The sequence below is a fragment of the Ciona intestinalis genome, unplaced genomic scaffold, assembly GCF_000224145.3.
Source record: "Ciona intestinalis unplaced genomic scaffold, KH HT000137.2, whole genome shotgun sequence".
NCBI lineage: Eukaryota > Metazoa > Chordata > Ascidiacea > Phlebobranchia > Cionidae > Ciona > Ciona intestinalis.
In genome coordinates this window covers 185,243-205,706 of record NW_004190459.2, presented here as the reverse complement: position 1 = coordinate 205,706, position 20,464 = coordinate 185,243, and the positions used below count along the sequence as shown (strand labels likewise).

At 35.6% G+C, this 20,464-nt stretch overlaps 1 protein-coding gene across 1 annotated transcript; it reads left to right on the top strand.

Annotated features, from left to right (window-relative positions):
- The first annotated feature begins 276 nt into the window (after window positions 1-276).
- LOC100181533 (Down syndrome cell adhesion molecule-like protein 1 homolog) lies at window positions 277-19,156 on the top strand. Its single transcript, XM_009863425.3, has 23 exons — window positions 277-457; window positions 4,592-4,904; window positions 5,800-5,951; window positions 7,265-7,384; window positions 7,827-7,988; window positions 8,355-8,532; window positions 8,977-9,089; window positions 9,435-9,557; window positions 10,211-10,387; window positions 10,871-11,057; window positions 11,487-11,629; window positions 12,318-12,517; window positions 12,895-13,015; window positions 13,344-13,445; window positions 13,653-13,765; window positions 14,401-14,520; window positions 14,750-14,882; window positions 15,183-15,304; window positions 15,411-15,579; window positions 15,800-15,922; window positions 16,760-16,867; window positions 17,353-17,928; window positions 18,368-19,156. The coding sequence occupies exons 1-23, from the start codon at window positions 409-411 to the stop codon at window positions 18,598-18,600; spliced, it is 3,837 nt and encodes a 1,278-aa protein (XP_009861727.2). The 5' UTR covers window positions 277-408; the 3' UTR covers window positions 18,601-19,156.
- Window positions 19,157-20,464: the final 1,308 nt, after the last annotated feature.

Genomic DNA, 20,464 nt, shown 5'->3' with positions numbered 1-20,464 from the left:
AATCGATATTAATATTCGTATCGTACAGTCCTGTATCATATTTACCTTTGTATAAGAGTGCTTAAAACTGTATATTCATTCAATGATAGCAGTTATGTACAATAAGTTGTTCAAGTTTTGTCAGTTCAGCGCATTTAAAACACTTACGTTGTCAGTCGTATATTATACCATCAGTAGAAACAGATTGCCTTAACTTGAGTTATTTTGTAGGTGGTTAAAATTTAATTTATTTTTTAGCAAATTAAATCACATCATTTTATCACATATTTCAGGTCTTACCGGTAGGAATTTTTGACAAGAAAGAGCGACTAAGTGATGCTTTAATGCTTAATCGGGCCTCTCGGGCAAAAGAAGCGACATTAACCAGTAATTAAGCTTCAAGGTTAGGCAGGACGGAATGTTATAAAGATGACGATCATGTACTTTATAATCGTAACATCAGCAATTATAATTTGCGGTAAGTAAAAGTTTGATTGATATTAAAATGATCTATGCCACGTTACAACAACTTTATTGATTTTGTGGCGCTTTATTTAAACATATTATGACGAAAATTTTGCCTAAAATGTCTATCGTCTGTCTATTAAGTAAATAATGCTTATTGGCACGTTCGTGTAAAACTGGGAATTTTCTAAGGTAACTGAGTTATGACTTGTACTGTGCGTATATATGTTTGGGTAAGAGTATGTTTTAGCTTTTTATCGTCACCAAAACACACCAGGTTCAAAAGACCCACAAAGTTATATATAATAGGGTGGGGGAAGATGGGACACCTTTTCATTTTATTTTCCGGTCCCATTTGTTAGTAAACAAAAAACATTCAAAGAATTATAAAATTAACCGTATATTCATGAATTCCATGAGTCGTTGGTAATTGTTTAAAACATGATAAGATTATTTGGATATTATGGGCTAAATGTGTTCCGTCTTCCCCACCCTACTATGGAGTAGAGTGGGGTCAAATGGGACATGTTTTCGTTAACTTTACTCGTCCCATTAGTAAACAAAGAATATTAACAGACTTATATAACCGTAGCTCTTCTAAGAGAGCGTTGTTAATTGTTAAAAACTCGATTAGGAAATATGAGATATTATATATGTGGTAACGGTATCCATATTACCCCACGGTACTATATATACCACATTGTTGCTCGCTATATAAGAGTACTTGCAGATTATCAGTTTTTTTAAACCAGACTGGGCATGTCTTGGTAAATATATTTATTTTACCACTTCGAATGACGTACGGCGTCGCTTTTTAGTATTGATGTGAAAATTCTAAACGTGTTTAAATATTTAACAATCAATGTTGCCCAGTATTGTCCATAATATTTTAAAGCGCTGCTTATTTCAATGTGTGTATAAAGTATATTACGCAGTGAGTTGGCAGCTTATGAATGAATGAATGTAACTTACTGCTGGCGTGCCCGGTAAACGACAGTCGTTATAACACCTCGTGCCAGCTTACGAGTTACCGAGTATTTTGCTTTGTGGGTGACTTATCGGTATAAAGGTTCCCTCCTTTTCAAACAAAACCCATTACCCTGATTATAGCAACTCAGCATGATTTGTTATTACTTTACAACATAAATTGTGGGTAGTAGGCGATAAAAACGCTAACTCGGCAGCGAGCATGGAGTCATTCAAAACGATTAAATAACGATTATTTCCACTATAGCGAATAATGTCAACTTTTTAATACGGAAAACAGAGAGCATGTACCAGACTAGACATAGATGCTAAACTGTTGTGTTTCGTTGGAAAAGTGAATTATTTCACTTCGCGTCTGTCAATATCAATTATATTGCTGTTGTCACTGCAACAGATTGCATTTTATATTCCCCAAAGCCCACTCAAGTTATTGACAGCAATTACGGGGAGAATTGTAATTATAAGCATGGACAGCTACCTGTCCGACCGTGTCAAGGCGACGGATTTAAAACTGACTCAAGTTTTCCATAACGATCTGTAGAAGTCGATTTGTGGCATTGAAAACGGAACCCGAGATTTTATTTCTTTAAAAAGCGAAACGTAATTGAAAAGGAACAAAAATAAATTATCGTTGCCTTTACTAATCGGGCGTAATCTACCAAGGTTTTCCACGCAAATATGTTTTAAAACAATCAGAAACCAATTTTCGACTCGCCACGATTAGAAGCCGTATTCTCGCTTCCTTATCTTCGTATTTTGTAAACATGGGGCATGTCAACTTTCCCTTTAGCCTCAAGTGCGCGATTGTGTTTCTCGCTTTTCGCACCATCGATGCCAGACGTTTACGTAATAGGATCATATACCAGAACGTCTAGTTAGCACACACGTACAATACATTAACGGCCATTTGCCGCGACCATTTCTTCCACAGCATATGGTGAGTGTAAAAGGAAAACATATGTCCCGTGTTATTGAAACGTCGTCGTTTTTCAATCATTGCCAAGGTATAATCACATCAACATCGCCTGATTTTTAATGAATCTAAACCTATTACAAGCGTGTATTTTGATGCTTAATGCGATCGATTTTTTCAGAATTTCCGCCCTAAATAATTTAAAACAGAACGACTGTGACCTGAAAATGAACTTGTCTGGAATGCTAATTTAGCAAAATGTCCCGAAAAGTCCTTTTTATAAAGTGTTCATACACTCGTAAATACGACACGTATAAACAGTAGGCCATTTGTTCGTATTTATGCAACCGTAACAGCTTCCGTTTTGGATATTTTTAAACATTTCGTAACCAACACATGAACACATTTATTTATTGGTCCTTAGATAAGCAAGTCAACCGTCTAACCTCGTTTCATGTTTAATTTAATCAGCATTTTTAACACAAATATCCTGACTGTGTTTTAAACAACTACAACGGTCTATGGGAGTCGTGAGGATACGGTTTTATAATTTGAAACGTTTTTTGTTTACTACCAAAAAATGAAAAATGTCTCCTGAAATAAAACCATGAAACAAAAACATAAAGCTATCTATACCCAAACAACTTTTGCAGTAAATTAAGTTCCCAGCAGCAGGACCGGTAGAAATATTTCACGCATGCGCAATTAGATTTTCCCAGAAGCTTCTCACTGGGTCGTATTTCTCGAGCTATTGTTATCAAGCTTACCCCTAACCCTGTTACCCATGGGGTCTATGGGGGCGTCACGTTGCAGTTACACAAGCGACACCACATGCACTTAAATGTTCAAAGAGCCCAAACGCAAGGGACAATGGCCACGGCGTCACACATCAGTCAAACAACAATGGGGTAAACGAGGTCATAACGCGCAGTTCAACACGAAACACCGGCCTTAGTTTACGTTTAACTAGTTCAAATACAGGAGCTATTTTTAAACATTTTTTTCAATTTACTGACAGCTCACTTTGAATGCAGTACTAATTAAATGCATTAAAAACCACACAGAAAATATTTTCTACAGATATTTATTCCCTGACCCTAATTTTTAAATTTATTGTTTCCTATTTTTAAACTTATTGTTATGAATTAGTTGTGTCATTTGTTACGGAAAACCAGACCCATATTTTACGGAAAACGAGTTGATTATCTGTCTAGTTTCATCGACCAGTTCAAAGAAAATGAGTTTCATTTCAAAATAGTTGAGATAAAAATCTATAATTGTTATCGTATTTCAACCTTGCGATATCTTAATAACATTGGAAATCAATTTCATTATGTTTTCTAAACGCGTTTTAATCCCGAGGCTCGATATAACGAAACAATACGTTATATTTTGCTGATTCATGGAGTCCCATGGACAAAAACGAAAACGAATTACTTGTAATGTTTTAAAACGTGTTTATAGGTTTATAGTACTGTGGGGTAAGATGGGTCATCTTTAGAACATGATACCCAAATATCCTGATCGTATTTTTAACAATTAACAACGATCTGTGGAAGTCGTGTGATAACGGTTTTATAATTCTTTGAACGTTCCTTGTTTACTACAAAATGGGAAAAGTAAATAGAAAAAAGGAAAAGCTGTTCCATCTTCACCCACCCTACTACACGTTATATTTTGCTGATGTACAAGACAAAATGGAAACGATTCTCTTGTAATATTTCAAATCCTATTTAAGTGAAATCGGAAACGAAAAAAAAATCTTCAGCCGATTAAAATTTGCAAGACTCTCGGTTTTACATTTTCGTTTTGAATTTAATCGTAGATTAAATAATCGGAGATTTAAATTGGGTAACTCAGTCAGACAGAAAGAGAAATTAATTGCGCGTTAATATGAACATATGGTTTACGAGTCGGTGAACAAGTTGATTATATACCGGAACATTCATATTATCAAAGTACTTGGTGATGTCATCATGTTTAATGATGTGCGTCCAAAACTAAGAAATGCTGCCAAGATTGTGGGTATTTTATTTAGCTAGTAACCAGTAGAAAGTTTGGCTTAAACATATTAGTTAGGTCTTACTACTGGTGCTGAGTATGTAATTCCATTTTATGACTGCGCGCACTTTTGATTCCATAGCATTTTATTCTAAAAAAACGCGAAATTTAAGCCGGGAGTTTTAGTTTTATTTTAATGTGTTTTTTTTCTGAAATATAATTTTAATTCGTATTTTATTTTCCCAGTTCAAGCAAACCTGAACGTCACATCCGGGTTCGATTCTCCAATGACTTTTGACCCTGATTCGAACTTTACCCTCCGCTGTCGATTCCGTAGCGACTCCGACGTCACGATCAGCTGGTTAAGAGACGGTGACGTCATTGCGGTTGGCTTGAATAATGGGAGTGAGACTGACGAAGCAACGGGGGTTGGTGGAGCAAGGATTGGGGGCGATTTCACCCCGTTATCGATCTATAAATATACTCCAAGTACTTCGACAGAGACAAAGACATCTCGAAGTGTTGGACGATCAAATGACGACGACACACGTCACAATAGGTTTGATTACTGTCGGGATTTCTCGTGTTTTTAATTTTATTGCAATCTGATGTAAAAAATATTTGTGGTGAATCACACCCAACTCGTGCGATCAACAATTCATTTATTTCCTTAAAAAAATAAGCTTTTTGCATCACAACATCTTCAGATTACGTCCTAGTGCGTCAATTTAGGAATATCTATCAATCCAAATAAATAATTGATTATAAAAAACGTAATGGTTTAACTTGACCATGAACTTAAATTAACAAAACTTTGATTTTATGACATCTGTTTTATTTCAAAAATTCCATATACTTCATAGTTTTATACCGTTTAGGTTGGGGTAAAATGGTTCACGTTTTCATTTTCTATTATCGTCCCATTTAATAAACTAGAACAGTGCTCTTCAACCGGTGTGCACGGTGCACCCCAGCGTGCACCAAAATATGCCAGAGGTGCACCAGTGCAAAATGGTATACAAGGATGCATCACAAACTTCAACAATTTTTAGCAATAATATTTAGTTTTAAACTTTTTAACCAATTTAGCCACTTTCCTATAGTTTTTTATATGAATTCTATATCTTGCATCACTGGGAATTGTGAAACGTCATTAGTTTTACGTTAAAGCAATCAGGGGTGCATGAGTTCGCCGCAACAACTTTAGGGGTTCACCAACCCATAAAAGTTTGTAGAGCACCGAACTAGAATATTGACAGAATTAATAACCTGTATCCTCATTCCTTATAGTACCAAAGTAGCTCTCCCATAGACCGTTGTTACTGTTTAAAACACGATAAGAATATTTTAATATTATGTCCTAAAGTGTCCTATCTTACCCCATAGTATTATACATTTAGTTTCATTACATGTAGTTCCACATGTATTCATACTAATAATATCTTTTGTTGTAGAGTGTCCTCCGTGATCTTCCGGGAGGATGGGGATCAAGTTGGAGAATTAAGAGTGGTAGGGAGCAATTTAGAAGACGGAGGAATCATCACTTGCTCTGCTTCCAATGCCAGAGGAGAAAGAGTAGAACATGCTGGAAGAATTGTAATAAAAGGTAACAATTTATATTTTATTTAGTTGGTCGTTAATTGTAGGATTTAAAAATGGATTTAAACTTTAGTAGGGTGGGGGAAGATGGAACACTTTTTTATTCCCTTTTCTTGGCCCATTTGTTAGTAAACAAAGAATATTCAAAAAATTATAAAACCGTGCTCTTACGACTCCCATAGGCCGTTGTTAATTGTTTAAAACATTATCAGGATATTTGGATACCTTGTGCTAAAGGTGTCCCGTTTCCCCCCATTCTACTATATATATTTGTAAGTTCAACACATTTGTCAGACTTTTAATCTTTTCCGGTTGTTGTGAAAAATTAGAATTGTGTTTTTTTACAATTATTATAACTTTTTCAGTCATAGGGAGACGATCATGAAATTGTGTTGTTAATCTTTTGTTTACCACCATATAGATGATGTGTGAAAACATGAGCCACTTTACCCCACCCTACTAGCATATATCATGCCTTAAAGGCTTAAAATCATACATTTCACCATTCGTCCTGTCATGCGCGTTTCACGTTAAATAAGTCTTATTTATTATTTACCCCGCAGTAAAATCAATTACATTATAAAATATTCACGACTCGCTTTTGTGCATGATATGCATCCAGCTCATAAAATAATGCAGCACGTATTATTTATTGTCGCCTAGCTGTCGTACATATATACATATATGGAATTGTATGGAACCATAACAAAAGTATGAATGAATTCTCAGCAGTCTTTATATTAACACCAAGACACTGATTATGTTTTAAAGAGTTTAACATCGAACCATAACATAAGTATTAATGAATTCTCAGCAGTCTTTATATTAACACCAAGACACTGATTATGTTTTAAAGAGTTTAACACACGGGAACATAGTTTGCTGGTATAATAAATATCAGCCAATAATTTTTCCCGAATTTACCAGCTTGGTTTATAATATCTAAAATGGCAATAAAATAATTTTAAAATTTTGAATGAATGAAGTCGTTATAACATGTGTGTTCTGGTACACCTCGTGCACACTTTATACATATAGTAGAGTGGGGGAGATGGAACACCTTTTCATCCCATTTTCTTGTCCCATTTGGTAGTAAACAAAGAGCATTCAAAGAATTATTAAACCGTATCTTCACGACTTCTACAGACTGTTGTTAATTGTTTAAAACACGATCAGGATATTTGTATATTATGTGCTAAATGTGTTCCGTCTTCCCACACTCCACTATATATGTAACTTTGAAGGGTATTTATTTAAACCTGATATATTGTGTTTATACTCCTAATACTTTCATGTACATTAACATTTATAACGTCTTAGGTCCGATGTCAATTCGTCAGCTTCCCCCAAGAGAAGTACTTTCCGGATCTGACGTCACGATCACGTGCTCTGTACTCGGTTCCGCATCATGGCGTTCGATCACGTGGTTTAAACGCACGGGTAAATAAACCATTTTAAATTTTACTTTACTTTGTTGAGTTTGTTAATGTTAAAAAAATACCCCTACGTAAATTATTTTTAAATGTATATGGCATTGGCAGCATGAACACCTTTTCATTCTATTTTCTCGTCTCATTTGCTAATAAACAAAGAACATTAAAATAATTATAAAACCGTTTCCCAGCGACTCTCATAGACTGTTGTTAATTGTTTAAAACACGATCAGCATATTTGGATATTATGTGCTAAAGGTGTCCTGTCCTTTATCACCCTATACTATATAATGGGCTCTCCCAAAAATAAGACACTCTTATACGTCCAAAAATGTTTTTTTTAATTTATACCGTGTACAGTATAAACCCTATCAGTTAACTTGTAATTCACGCCATGACCAATATAGATAACACATTAGTTAAAGAGCCTAAAGTTCATATTATTACAGGGCTTCATCGGACACCCCTAATTTTCACAAACCGTATTCAATCACTTGGAACCTCATTACACATACGTGACGTACAAGTAACAGATCAGGGAAAGTACCAATGCCAGGTTGAGGGTCATGACAAGGTCAAAGCGACGATGACGACAGAGTTATCTGTTCTTGGTAAGTTTTGAGACACATAAGAATTTTTAGGGTATAGTGACCAACCTGGGTTTTCTGTTTCATTTGTTGCACCACAAAGTGTTAAAAACGATGAAAATAAATTAGTTTTAATTGGTTAATGTTTTACTGGGTACAGTTTGAGATTTCCTGGTCTACAGTAATGTTTCTTGTAATGTAATTTTCGGTATGCATATGGGCAATGTATTGTTAGTTTTTTCCTCACATAAACCCAGTAGAACACTATTTGAATATATATAAAACAAACTTCCGCGTTGAAGCAACTTTGTGTTGTGACTGTTGTTGCTCTGTCACACGAGAATAAATGGGTTGCATTCTTTCATTTAACTTAATCTGTTTTCATTTCAGAACTCCCAGTCATTGGTCCGATAGTTCTTAACCAAGAAGCTTATAAGGTCAATGACCTTGTAATTATGACGTGCTCGGTGAAAAAAGACGATGAACCAATCAGATTCAAATGGGTGAAAAACGGTCAGCCAATCACAACAGAGGATTCGGGTGTGCAAATTTTTCCGCTGGGGCAAAGGTAAAATTTAGTGATTATTGAAACTTAAGAAATAAAGAAAATTAAAAGGCGCATACATTTATTTGTTTGTTTTTTTATTGTGTTGAACTAAACGCGCTTGTATAGTGCTATGCAAAATCATCTTTTCATTGAATCATTTCTTTGTTTGGTGAAAGTATAAATATACCTTATAAATGCATGCCTATAACTGTAAATGTATATGCCTTGAATCGTAAACTAATGGTTAGTAAGTAACTAATGTTTATCTAAATCCACAAAAATGAGTGTTTTCAAGGGTAAATACAAAGGGCAAAGACAGTAATATGTGTGCTTATACAGCAGTGTCCCACGAATTCTGCACTGTACAGCACATATTTACGCATTATCTTTTTGGCTACTGGTAAAAACTTATACCTAATGATTATATTGTTGTAAAAGTGGTAAATATTCTGTTTATATCTTTAGGATTTCAAGCTTGGTAATCGAACAAGTAAGTTTGAAAATGGCGGGAAACTATTCATGCGTGACGAGCAACCGTGCTGGTTCCGCATCAGAACACACCAAATTAATAGTCAGAGGTACCTTATTTGCATAAATAAATTTACATACTTAACAATATTTTATTTTAGTACTGTGGGGTAAGATGGGACACTTTTAGAAAATATTATCCAAATATCCTGATCGTGTTTTCAACAATTAACAACGGTCTATGAAAGTCCTGAGAATACGATTTTGTAATTCTTTGAATGTTCTTAGTTTACTACCAAATGGGAGGAGAAAATGAAATAAAAAGGTGTTCCATCTTTCCCCATCGTACTATATTAGAAAACAACATACGATTTTTTAGGTGTTTTAAAAATACTGATTGTATGTGTTATTTTGTTCATTTTGCATTTATATAACTCTACACCTCAAACTTTCAGAACCACCTTCGATTCTAAGCCTAAAATTGCCCGCTACTGTCGCGCTGTATAGTGACGTCACAATGTCGTGCGTCGTAAGAGGATTTCCATTGCCCAAAGTCACGTGGTATAAGTACAACGTGGGTAAGTAAACGTCATAAATCTCATTCTTACGTCATAATTCTTGAACATAATTAGAAGTGTCGAAAACACGGAATTAAATCTTTAGTGCTTTGATGTCTTTATATGGATGTGTGACAATTATGATTTTTCTCTTTTCTTTAATAACATGCGTGTCAAGTGCTTTAAATCACGGGTTCATTTAACAAATTATGAATTACCTGATCAAACGTTAATAATTTTGCAAGTATGGTAGTTTTGAAAAAGACGGGACACCTTTAGCACATAATAATTAAATATCCTGATCGTGTTTTTAAACAATTAACAGCGGTTTATGGGGTTGTGATGATACGGTTTTATAACTCTTTGAATGTCCTTTATTTACTACTAAATGAGGAGGAAAATATAAAGAATAGAAGTCCTATCTTCCCCCATCATGATTTTATATCTTTAAAGTCCCATTTGGTAGTATACAAGAATATTTACCAAAATTTATAACCTCTTCATCGCGACGCTATAATGTTATTGTTTAGAACACAACTATAAAATATTGGACATTATGTGCTAATAATATACAATAATACAACTTACCCCGCAGTACTATATTATTGACCAAAATTTACATATAGGAAAATTTTTCTAAATGGGCCTAAAAGATGCAACTTTTTATTCAACAGACGTATCGGGTAAGGTTTTCGTGCCTACCAGCAACATAACACGGAATGTAACTTCGTTAAAATTGACGAGTTACCTCACGTTGAGAAACGTCAGTTACGCCGATGATGGTTTGTACGAATGCTTTGCCAATAACATGGCTGGGGTCGATCATAATATGATTTCTATGAAAGCACACGGTGAGTGAAACTTATAACATCTTTATGAGATAAAAAGAATTTTTTGTCTTAATTTTATTGCAAACTGTATTATAATTAGTTACAAATTTTTGACCGTTTAATTGTGTTTTTGAGGTAAATGTTTATCAGGCTATGCTTTTTATTCGTTTTTATTAATAATGCACAACAAATTTCGCCATACTTTTACTATAGTAGGGTGGGGGAAGATGGAACACCTTTAGCACACAATATATCCAAATATCATGGTCACAATTATCAACGATGTTTTAAACAATTACCAACAGTTTATTAGAGTCGTGAAGAAACGGTTTTATAACTATTTGAATTTTCTTTATTTACTTCTAAATTGCACGAGAAAATAGAATGAACAGGTGTCCCATCTTACCCCAACCTACTATATTAAAAAAATTTACTAAATTTTATTCCCACATTAGCTATAACTTATATATCACTGTTGTTTAATCACGCTCTTTATTTTTACAGCACCAGCAAGAATTTCCAACTTTAGCAATTTGGTGGAAATAGGCTCAGGCCAGCCTGTCTCGTTACGTTGCGCCACACGTGGTGATGGAAGTTTGAATATCACGTGGTACAAGGATGGAAATCTGATTGGTTTAACCAAAAGCGCGCGAATTTGGACGACAGTCCGAAACTCAGTAACCAAAACAGGGTATGATAAAACATTATAAAAAGAAATTCTGTTATATATTAATTTATTCGGGTAGAAATTTTTGTTAGGATCTTGCTGCTGTTGCCAGTTTGTGATTAATTTTATCCTATAGCCCAGTTTTGACCCCTAAGTCGTAATCTGCACCACATTTAACGTGATTTTGCAATACTGTCGACGAAGCGACAATGTGATAGCTTGTAGCCCATAAGGCATAGCAGCTTCGAACCTCGTCGCTGTCACCATTGTGGCCGTGTGACCTTGGGCAAGAAGCTTAACGGCAATTACATCAGGCCACTTAGGGGTTGTCTTTTGGTTGTTAGAACCCTAACCGAACACCCATATTACAATCACTGTCGTTTTTGTTTCCGTGCCAGCACTACACGGGTATAAATAAATTGCATTCGTATTCAAAATTTCTGCTTTTCACAGAACTCATAACACAAGAAAATTGAACAAAAGCGTCAGCCATTTCCACTTTTCTGTAACGTCACAACAAGACGCAGGTCTATACACTTGTCTTGTTAAAAATAAATTCGGTGAACACTCCATGACGTCACGATTAATAGTACACGGTAAGTTTATTTTTCTTCGCATTACATAATACGATATATATGGTAGATTAGGATATATATTGTTGTATACCTATGAAATATGTATGTTGTTGTGTAAATAAGACCAATTTTTACACTACTATTACGTCTGTTTTTGTGTTTGTTCTTGCTTACATACAAACTTATATCGAAAAGCATAATCTGTTCTATATCTTTGATTTAGGAATTAGTTGGCCGGATGTGAATATTAAGCATATGATATACTAGTTAAAAAAATGCCCCCCCCCCCTCCAAAAAAAAATTAATAAAAATAAAAACAAATAAAAAATAGTCACTTTCTATTTGTAGCACATGTTAGTTTGCTTTACGTTGTCCTAGTGTTCTGGAATTTCTTAACATAGTGTCGGGTGCAGACATAATTAAACGCTCATTAAATATTCATTACGAACGAAGTGTGTGCATTATAAGTAGATTGCTGTGCCTTCAACTGAACTAAGTATATGGGTTTCTATATGTGTGTTTTCTATTTTACCCATAACGTGTTTTAACGACTGTCGTTTTGATTTCAATTCCCTTCTCTTGGCTGTTTTAATTGCATTATCTTAGCTACTGTATACGAAAAAAGATAAATTAAATATATGTTTAAAAAAAAAACTGAAAACGACGTAATTCTACACCTTACATTGTGACGTCATTATCCCTTCCCCAGGTATACCCGACCCCCCTAGTGACGTCACAATCGTGGAACGCGGCAGCAACTTTCTTCGTTTCTTGATTTTCCAACCGAACAACACCGGTGGACTGCCTGTGACGTCATACATTCTGGAATACAAAGCACTACGTCACGATGACGTAGAAGAGACGGTGGTTCAACACGAAATCAAATTGTCAAGCGACAGGAATTTAGAGGTAATTTATTTTATGACTTATTCCGTTATTCGTTCCGCTTTTCTTTAAAAATAAAAATTTATTTCAGTGTATTTGGAACCAAGTTGTATTAGAAAGTTTATAAAAAACTTAGTGGGGAAAAAATGATGCAATTTATTTCATTATCGCCTAAAATACCTTATTTATCCTACTTATAAAAACTATAACCCGCATAGCGTTATTACCGGGCATTTTACCGCATAATTTATTACCGTTGCTGTCATCATATTTACTTGAATCTTTTGCTTGAATCTTTATTTGAAAAAAAATTACATAATAATAAGTTATCTGAAATATTTCTCCCTTTTGTGCTAAAATAAATTTGCTTTAATTATAAGAACGAAATGTTTATTTTTCAGTTTCAACCTTACCACGTGGATGCGCTAGAGTGCGGGAGCTGGTACGAGTTCAACGTCACTTCCGTCAACCCGGTTGGTGAAAGTCACGTGTTCACCTTATTAGGAAGAACGATTGGCGAAGGTAAAATTATTATTCTTGTTTGTTTTTTTCGGCAAATCTTGAAAAAAAGTTTTGCTGTGTTAGATTGGGGTAAGATGGTTCGTGATTTCTTTCTCTTTTCTTGTCCCATTAAACAAAACTTTTTGCAGAACTAAATTACCCTATCCTCACGACTTTAAAATAGCGTTGTTGTTAACTGTAAAAAGCATGAATGAGAAACATGGGGTATTACGTGCTAACAGTATTCATCTTACCCCCAATACAATATTCTTAATGGCCTTCAAACGATATAATTTTCCCAATCGTCTTCTTTTTTGTTCATGTCGTTATAAATTTTACATTTTTTCAGCCCCAGTAATAGCATCCGTCAAAGACCTGGTGACATCTGTCAATCAAACTTCAATGATGGTTGACCTTTCAACCTGGCATAACGGTGGTTGTCCAATCACAGGCAAGTAATACATGTTACTTATATTTCATAACAATTTAATTTCTGTTTTTTTTTTCTAAAAAAATAGGGGTTCCAATAATTAGTACCACAATTTAAAATTATTTCGCTTGTTCACTAACAAATGCGACGAAAAAAATAAAATGAAAAGGTCTCCCATCTCCCCCCACCCTACTATACAACATGTTACTCTTCTATTTTGTCTCACAGGTATAACCTTGGAATATTCGGGTGACGTCAGAAGCGTCAATTATTCGCGGACAATGAATAAAACAAAGATCATTGTTTCGTCACTTCGTAAACTTCCCCTGCACGATTTGCACGTAAGTGGGGGCTTCAATTTGTATTGTTTTTAAACTTGATTCACTTTTAACCCATATTTAACCCATATTTAACCCAGCATATCTCAGCGTATATTCTACACTAACTCTATGGGTGATTGCCAACTGGCCAAATTTGGCCTAAATCCTTTAGGTTCCCTTTGACAAGGTTATTGCCCATATAGAATAGAATTCCACCCTGAGTGTTGGGGTAATTGGTCGAATCTGATCCAAATCATAGGTCTTCTGATAGGAATCTTGCCCATATACAATAGACTGGAATTCCATACTGAAAGTGCTAGATTATTAAAGGATGGATTCGATTCTCTATGTGTGAGGGCTTATGATTTGGGCCAGAGTTGATCCATAAAACCAAACATCTAGCCTGTATACTTATGGATTGTTGTGTGTGCTACTTTATTAAAAACTTATTTAGGTTACCATTTAATCTACTGTCTGTTGATTAAATAAATAAAAGTAACTTATTTATCCTTGTGTGACGGGACAACGACAGTCTTTATAACACGGGTGTTCTGTTTCATATACCTTGTGCCCACTTATAAATTACCACGTATATATCTTTGTAGGTGATTTTTTTTTAAATATTGTTTTGTAAAAAAACCTTTATTACATCACAGCCGGGCACGTGGTACAAGCTTCGTATTTCTTCATGTAACGTAGTTGGGTGCAATGACGTCACACATAGCGTTGCGACGCTTGACGCAGCTGGGATGACGTTGGCAGATGTAACGTTGAAGGTAATGAACACGATTTTTACTTTTGAGCTTGTTGGCGTGTACCACAGTGGTTAGCGCCCGCCTCTATCACAGAGGTTGTGTGTTCGAAGCTCGACGCTGCTATAACGTTGTTGGCGTGTGTGTCCTTGAAGACACTTCACGGAAATTGATTTGAGTTATTATTTGTTTTCAGATATTTAATACTAAAGCCTGATATTGTTTCCATTTTAACTTTTATACATGAACATAGGGTGGGAAAGGAGGTCTTCTGCTACATTACGTTGTACCGATGGTGATTGGGTTTGGATTGGTGATTTTACTTCTTCTTATTCTTCTACGTTATCGGTACAAACAGCAAATGAAGAAGCACCGACGTATGAAAGGTAATATATATATGTATATACAAATAACGAATTGATATTGTTTCTTGTATGTGCTAACGTATATGTTACCTCAGCCTACTATAGAGTCGGGTGGTGAAAAATGGGACACCTTTTCATTCTATTTACTCGTCCCATTTGGAAATAAACAAGAACATTCTAAAAATTATATCCACACGACTCCCATAGACCGTTGTTAATTGTTTAAAACACGATCAGGATACTTTGATATTATGTGCTAAAAATGTCCCGTCTTTCTCACCCTACTTTATATTTTTTCAACTTTTCTATCTTCTCTTACAGAAGCGCAGAAAATGGCGGATAGTTTACTCGGCTCAAATTCCAAACAAGATCCTCCTTCATCCAAGCGTGACCGAAACTATGACCACGTGACACCTCTCGATTTCGGACAAGAAGGCGAAGACGTAAGAGCTGAACCAATTTTTAACGCGACAGCTCATGGCGTCATAGATTTTATGACGTCACATCATGTTTTTTAATGACGTCACTAACCGGTTATGACGTAAACAGGATGTCTTTCTACCACCATCACAACCGACGAACAACAATCTACGACGAGCAACACGAAGCGCAGAAAATCTTTCCCCAAACCGACGGAAATACGAGAAAGTACGTCATAAGAGTGACGTAACACGACGAGAAGAGTTGAAGCCCTTCTTGGCCGATGACGTACACACGGGTAAGTTTGGTTTGTATAGAATATGATTTTAAATAACATTAACTTTGATAATCATCAACAAAGTTACATGCGTATAGCAACTTATAAGCTGGCATAAGGTGTATGAAACATAACACCCGTGTAATAACGACTATCGTTGCCCCGCCATGCGAGGATAAATACGTTGAAAAAAGTTAAATTCATCCATTTGTTCATATTAACCATTTGTTTTTTTTATCAGTTCCTCCCAACCTAAATAAACGGAGATTGCTTTCATACAATGGCGATTTCTCTGCAAGCGATACTTGGTCATACAAATCTAATAAACAATCGTCAAGTTCCAATGCTTCACATAACAACACAGGTAAATACAAAACATATTGTCTTTATTTTCAATATAATGTTTTAAAAACAAACACGCGCTCGGTTGAATTTATTGTCTTAAAAAGCTCCGCCGTGGCACAGTTGGTTAGCGCGCATGCCTCTAACCCAGAAGTTTACGGGTTCAAGGCTCATCACTGCGACCATTGTGAACGTATACACATATATGTGTCTTTGTGCAAGACACTTAATGACAATTGCTCTAACTAAGTGGCCACTAATAGGTTTTTTCTAAATTGTTAGCCATTCATAAGGAATATGAAATAAAAAAACAATTACCCACAAAGTTATATTCGTGGTATAATTCGTAAGCTGGCACGAGGTGTAGAAACAAAATACCAGTGTTATAACGACTGTTGTTTCCGGCCACGCGCGAGGATATAAAGTAAGTTACATTTATTCATGTGATCTAAAGTACTTATAAACTATTTCCAAAACACCAACGTACCTTATTATCTTAAGCAAAACAAATGATGTTACCTTGTTTTGCATATGATTAAACTGTTTCTATATCATGAATAATAAATTAAACAATATAATATAAATATTTCAGTATCTACTATCTATTGAAGTAGGGTGGTGAAGATGAAACACCTTTTCATTCTATTTTCTCGTCCCATTTTGTAGTAAACAAAGAACAATCGAAGAATTATAAAACCATAGCCTACCTCCACACGGCTCCCCAATATATAACGTTGTTAATTTTTTAAAACACGATCAGGGTATTTGGATATTATGTGCTAAAGGTGGCCCGTCTTCCCCCGTCCTACTATAGAAAAAAAAAGTATTACAAAATGTTTTAATAAATTACTTTTTTTAGGAAACAAAAATCGTGAAAGTATTCTAAGTATGTCGGAAACCGACGAAGAAGTTGCGAAAGTTTTTGAGAAAGATAATCAACAAAACGAAGCAGATAACTCCAATAAAGGTAGTTATGAAAATACATGGCAACCTACATATGTATTGTTCATACCTTGGGGTAAGATGGATATCGTTATCAAATCATATCCCATATTTCCTAATCAAGATTTTAACAATTAGGAATTCCCTTTAAATTTGTGAGGATATATATAGTTTTATATTTGTTTTGCTTTTTACCAAAAAAGTTGATAAAAGAGAATGTAAACATGTACCATCTTACCTCAACCTAATATATGGTTATTTGACCAAAACGGTTTAAGAATTTAATTATATCTTGTTCAAGCATAGACCTCGCTACTATCTATTGCAGTTGGCACGAGGTGTATAAAACAAAAAAAAACAACCGTGTTATAACGACTGTCGTTTACCGGCCACGCAATAGGATTAAGCAGGTTACATTAAAGTACCATATTATATGCGAACAAACTACAAAAAAAACTAATCTTTAAAATATGAGCTTATGGAAAACGCTAAATTACTATCTTTTTCCAGGTAACATCCCAATAGTTGATTTCCAAAGCACGGCAGTAGATCCACCAATCCCAATGCCACGTTGTAAACCTCCAAATATTTCCGAAAACTTAAACGACGGTCGGCCAATGAGAAAGTCTGACACCGAAGTCCCAACTTTAAATCAACCAATCGAAACGCGCCGTGCACGACCTGTCTTGCGCCCTCTACTGGGGACACATGGCGGCCAGAATGCACGCAACTACAGCTGTGAATCACTGCCTTCATGGAAAGGCGTTTTCCTCGACCAGCAGCAGCGAAACCGGGTCAACTCCGACAACACAGTGCTCTCGGATAAAAACCCAATCTGGTTCGACCACAAACACAAACCGCTTCTTGGTTCCGTCAGATTAATATCGGGAAACACTGGAAAGCGAACACGGCCAGTGATTCCGCAAATGCAGACAAAAATCAAAACCAATAGTGCATTGCCCGCGTATAAAGATGTGGTCAACACTGGCATTGCTATCACTCCAAAGCAGCCTCCGTGTATAATTACGTCACACGATATGACGTCACGAGACAACATTCCACACGACCTTGCATTTACTTACCGTGGTAAGTACCTGCATTTAAATTCCTCTAACTTAATGTTTTATTTGCTTTCATCGTCCAACTTGGTAGTAAATGAAAAATATTTACAGAATTATATAACTGTATATCTTTACGATTTTAAAAGACTGTTATAAATACCTAAAAACACGATTAGGAAATATTTGATATTACATGCCGACTGTATTCATATTACCCTACGGTACTATATTAGAAATTTTTCACTTTAATCACAATAACAAATGTCATAATATTATGGTTAACACAATAGAAAGCACATTAAAACGTATGTTAATACACGCTATAAATAATATACAAAACGAGGCGTATGGAAAAGAACACCCGTGTTATAACAACTGACATTGCCCCGTCACGCGTAGATAAATAAGTTACATTCAATCATTCATTTAATTGTGTGTAATGATTTTTTTTATTTTCACCACAGATCGTAACAACCGTATTATGATCGGTCCACCTCCAGCTTACTGCAGGACCTCACTCCCTACACCGCCGGACAGCAGTCCGGACGAAGGGGAAAAATATTCTTCCAAGCCAATGTCATTGCGGCTCCCACAAGCTTTCAGCAGCGTGGATTCCATTAACTCGCGCCTTGATGCGCTTTGCGACTCGCCACTGACACCTGGCGGGAGTGAAGATCGGTTTTCGACTCTCGTATAACGGACAGTTGAAATATCACTTGTATAGGAGGGTAGGGGAAGATGGGACACCTTTTTATTTTATTTTCTCATTTCTCGAAAAAAAGAACATTCAAAGAATAATGAAATTGTATTTTCACGACTACCATAGATCGTTAATTGTTTAAAACGCTATTAGGATATCTGGATATTATGTGCCAAAGGTGTCCCATCTCTCCCCACTCTACTTCATAAACATTGACTAAAACTGATGCATGGCATTCATAACACAATAGCACATTAATACACACACATAAATATATATGCGTGTGATATTCATATAAAAGAATAATATTATTCTTAGCAAAATCGCCCACACATAAATCCTTGTAATAATATCAATTCAATCTTGCATGTTCATCGTGTCGATGAAAACCGTGTTTCTTTATTTTGTTCAATCGTTTTTTTTTTACCTCCGTTCTGTTTGACGATCCTATTTCATTTCTTTCTCTTCGTTTATTTTCCTTCCGTTCCACTGCTGTGTTCAATCACTGAAAATGAAGTTACCATGTTCATGAACCTGAGAAACAACTTGTTATACTTCAGTGTTGGGTCATTTATAGCCAGAAAGTATTGTTTTCGTGTACATACACCTGAAACGACAGACGACCAGAGGGTAAAGTTTGGTGTAGCGCTATGAATATAACCCATGGCCATAAGCAAAGTGATAAATAGTAATTAAGAATTAAGAAATCACCCACAAAGTAACATACGTGGTAACTCGTAATCTGGCACGAGGTGTATGAAACAGAACATCCGTGTTTATAACGGCTGTCGTTTTCCGCCACGCGAAGATAAAGTAAGTTTCCTTCATTCAAGAAATACCATTTTTCGTTCGTCACGGATATATAGCACTGTGGGTAAGATGGATACTGTTGGCACCAAAATCACGTATTTCCTGATTGTGATTTAAATAATTACCATTGCTATTTTAGTCGAGGCCACGGTTATCTAATTAGGCAAAATATTAAGAAACGAAAAAAAACCTATCCTAATTACCCAACTCCACTATTTTTGTCCGCAAAAAATGCATTGCCCAGACACTATAATGAAAAACGAATCTAACTCGACAGTGAGCACCGGGTGGTATAACTCGCTAGGATAATATTAAACATTTTTTTAGTAATTGACAAACATACCTTATTTTCAGACCTAACATTTGACAAGCATTTCCAATTTTAAATCTCTAATTATGGGAAACGCAAACTTTTTAATTTTTGGCGGAAAAATTCCCACAATTTTGATTTTCCCGCTAATTATACCACGTGACTAACGCCTCGCACCAGCTGATTACTTCTCCCCGCTTTTCGTTGATTGGCTGGTTTGCAAAGCGTGGCATTTGCACCACGTCCCAGTTCAGATACAGTTGGTTCACACCAGGTTACAAGTTGGAAGGTTTAAACAAGAGTTCTCGCAAGACTTAAGTTAAGTATTAATAGATTATAACTGACTATAAAGCATTGAATGAATGTTTTTTTCATAGTATATTACTACCTACTTTATTACACTAATATAGCCTACTGCTATATTAAAATTTTGTTTAGTTATTTTAACGAAGTTTTGTGCCTTGCGAGCAAAACTAACATTATTTTAAAATATTCTTAACCCAGCATGATTTCAGGAATCGCGATGTTTCTTTATTGCGGTATTAAACACGTTACTCGCGACGTTACGTCACGATCACTGCGTTCGTTACGTCACAATCGCCTTGCTGGCTTGCAGATTTCGCGTTACCATTACGTCATGTTTCGTCATCGCTCTACAATTTGCGCTTGCCACTTCACAATGCGATTTGTTCTACGCGTGCGTTTCGTGTTTTTTTCATGGGGCCCCATGCGCGCTTTGCA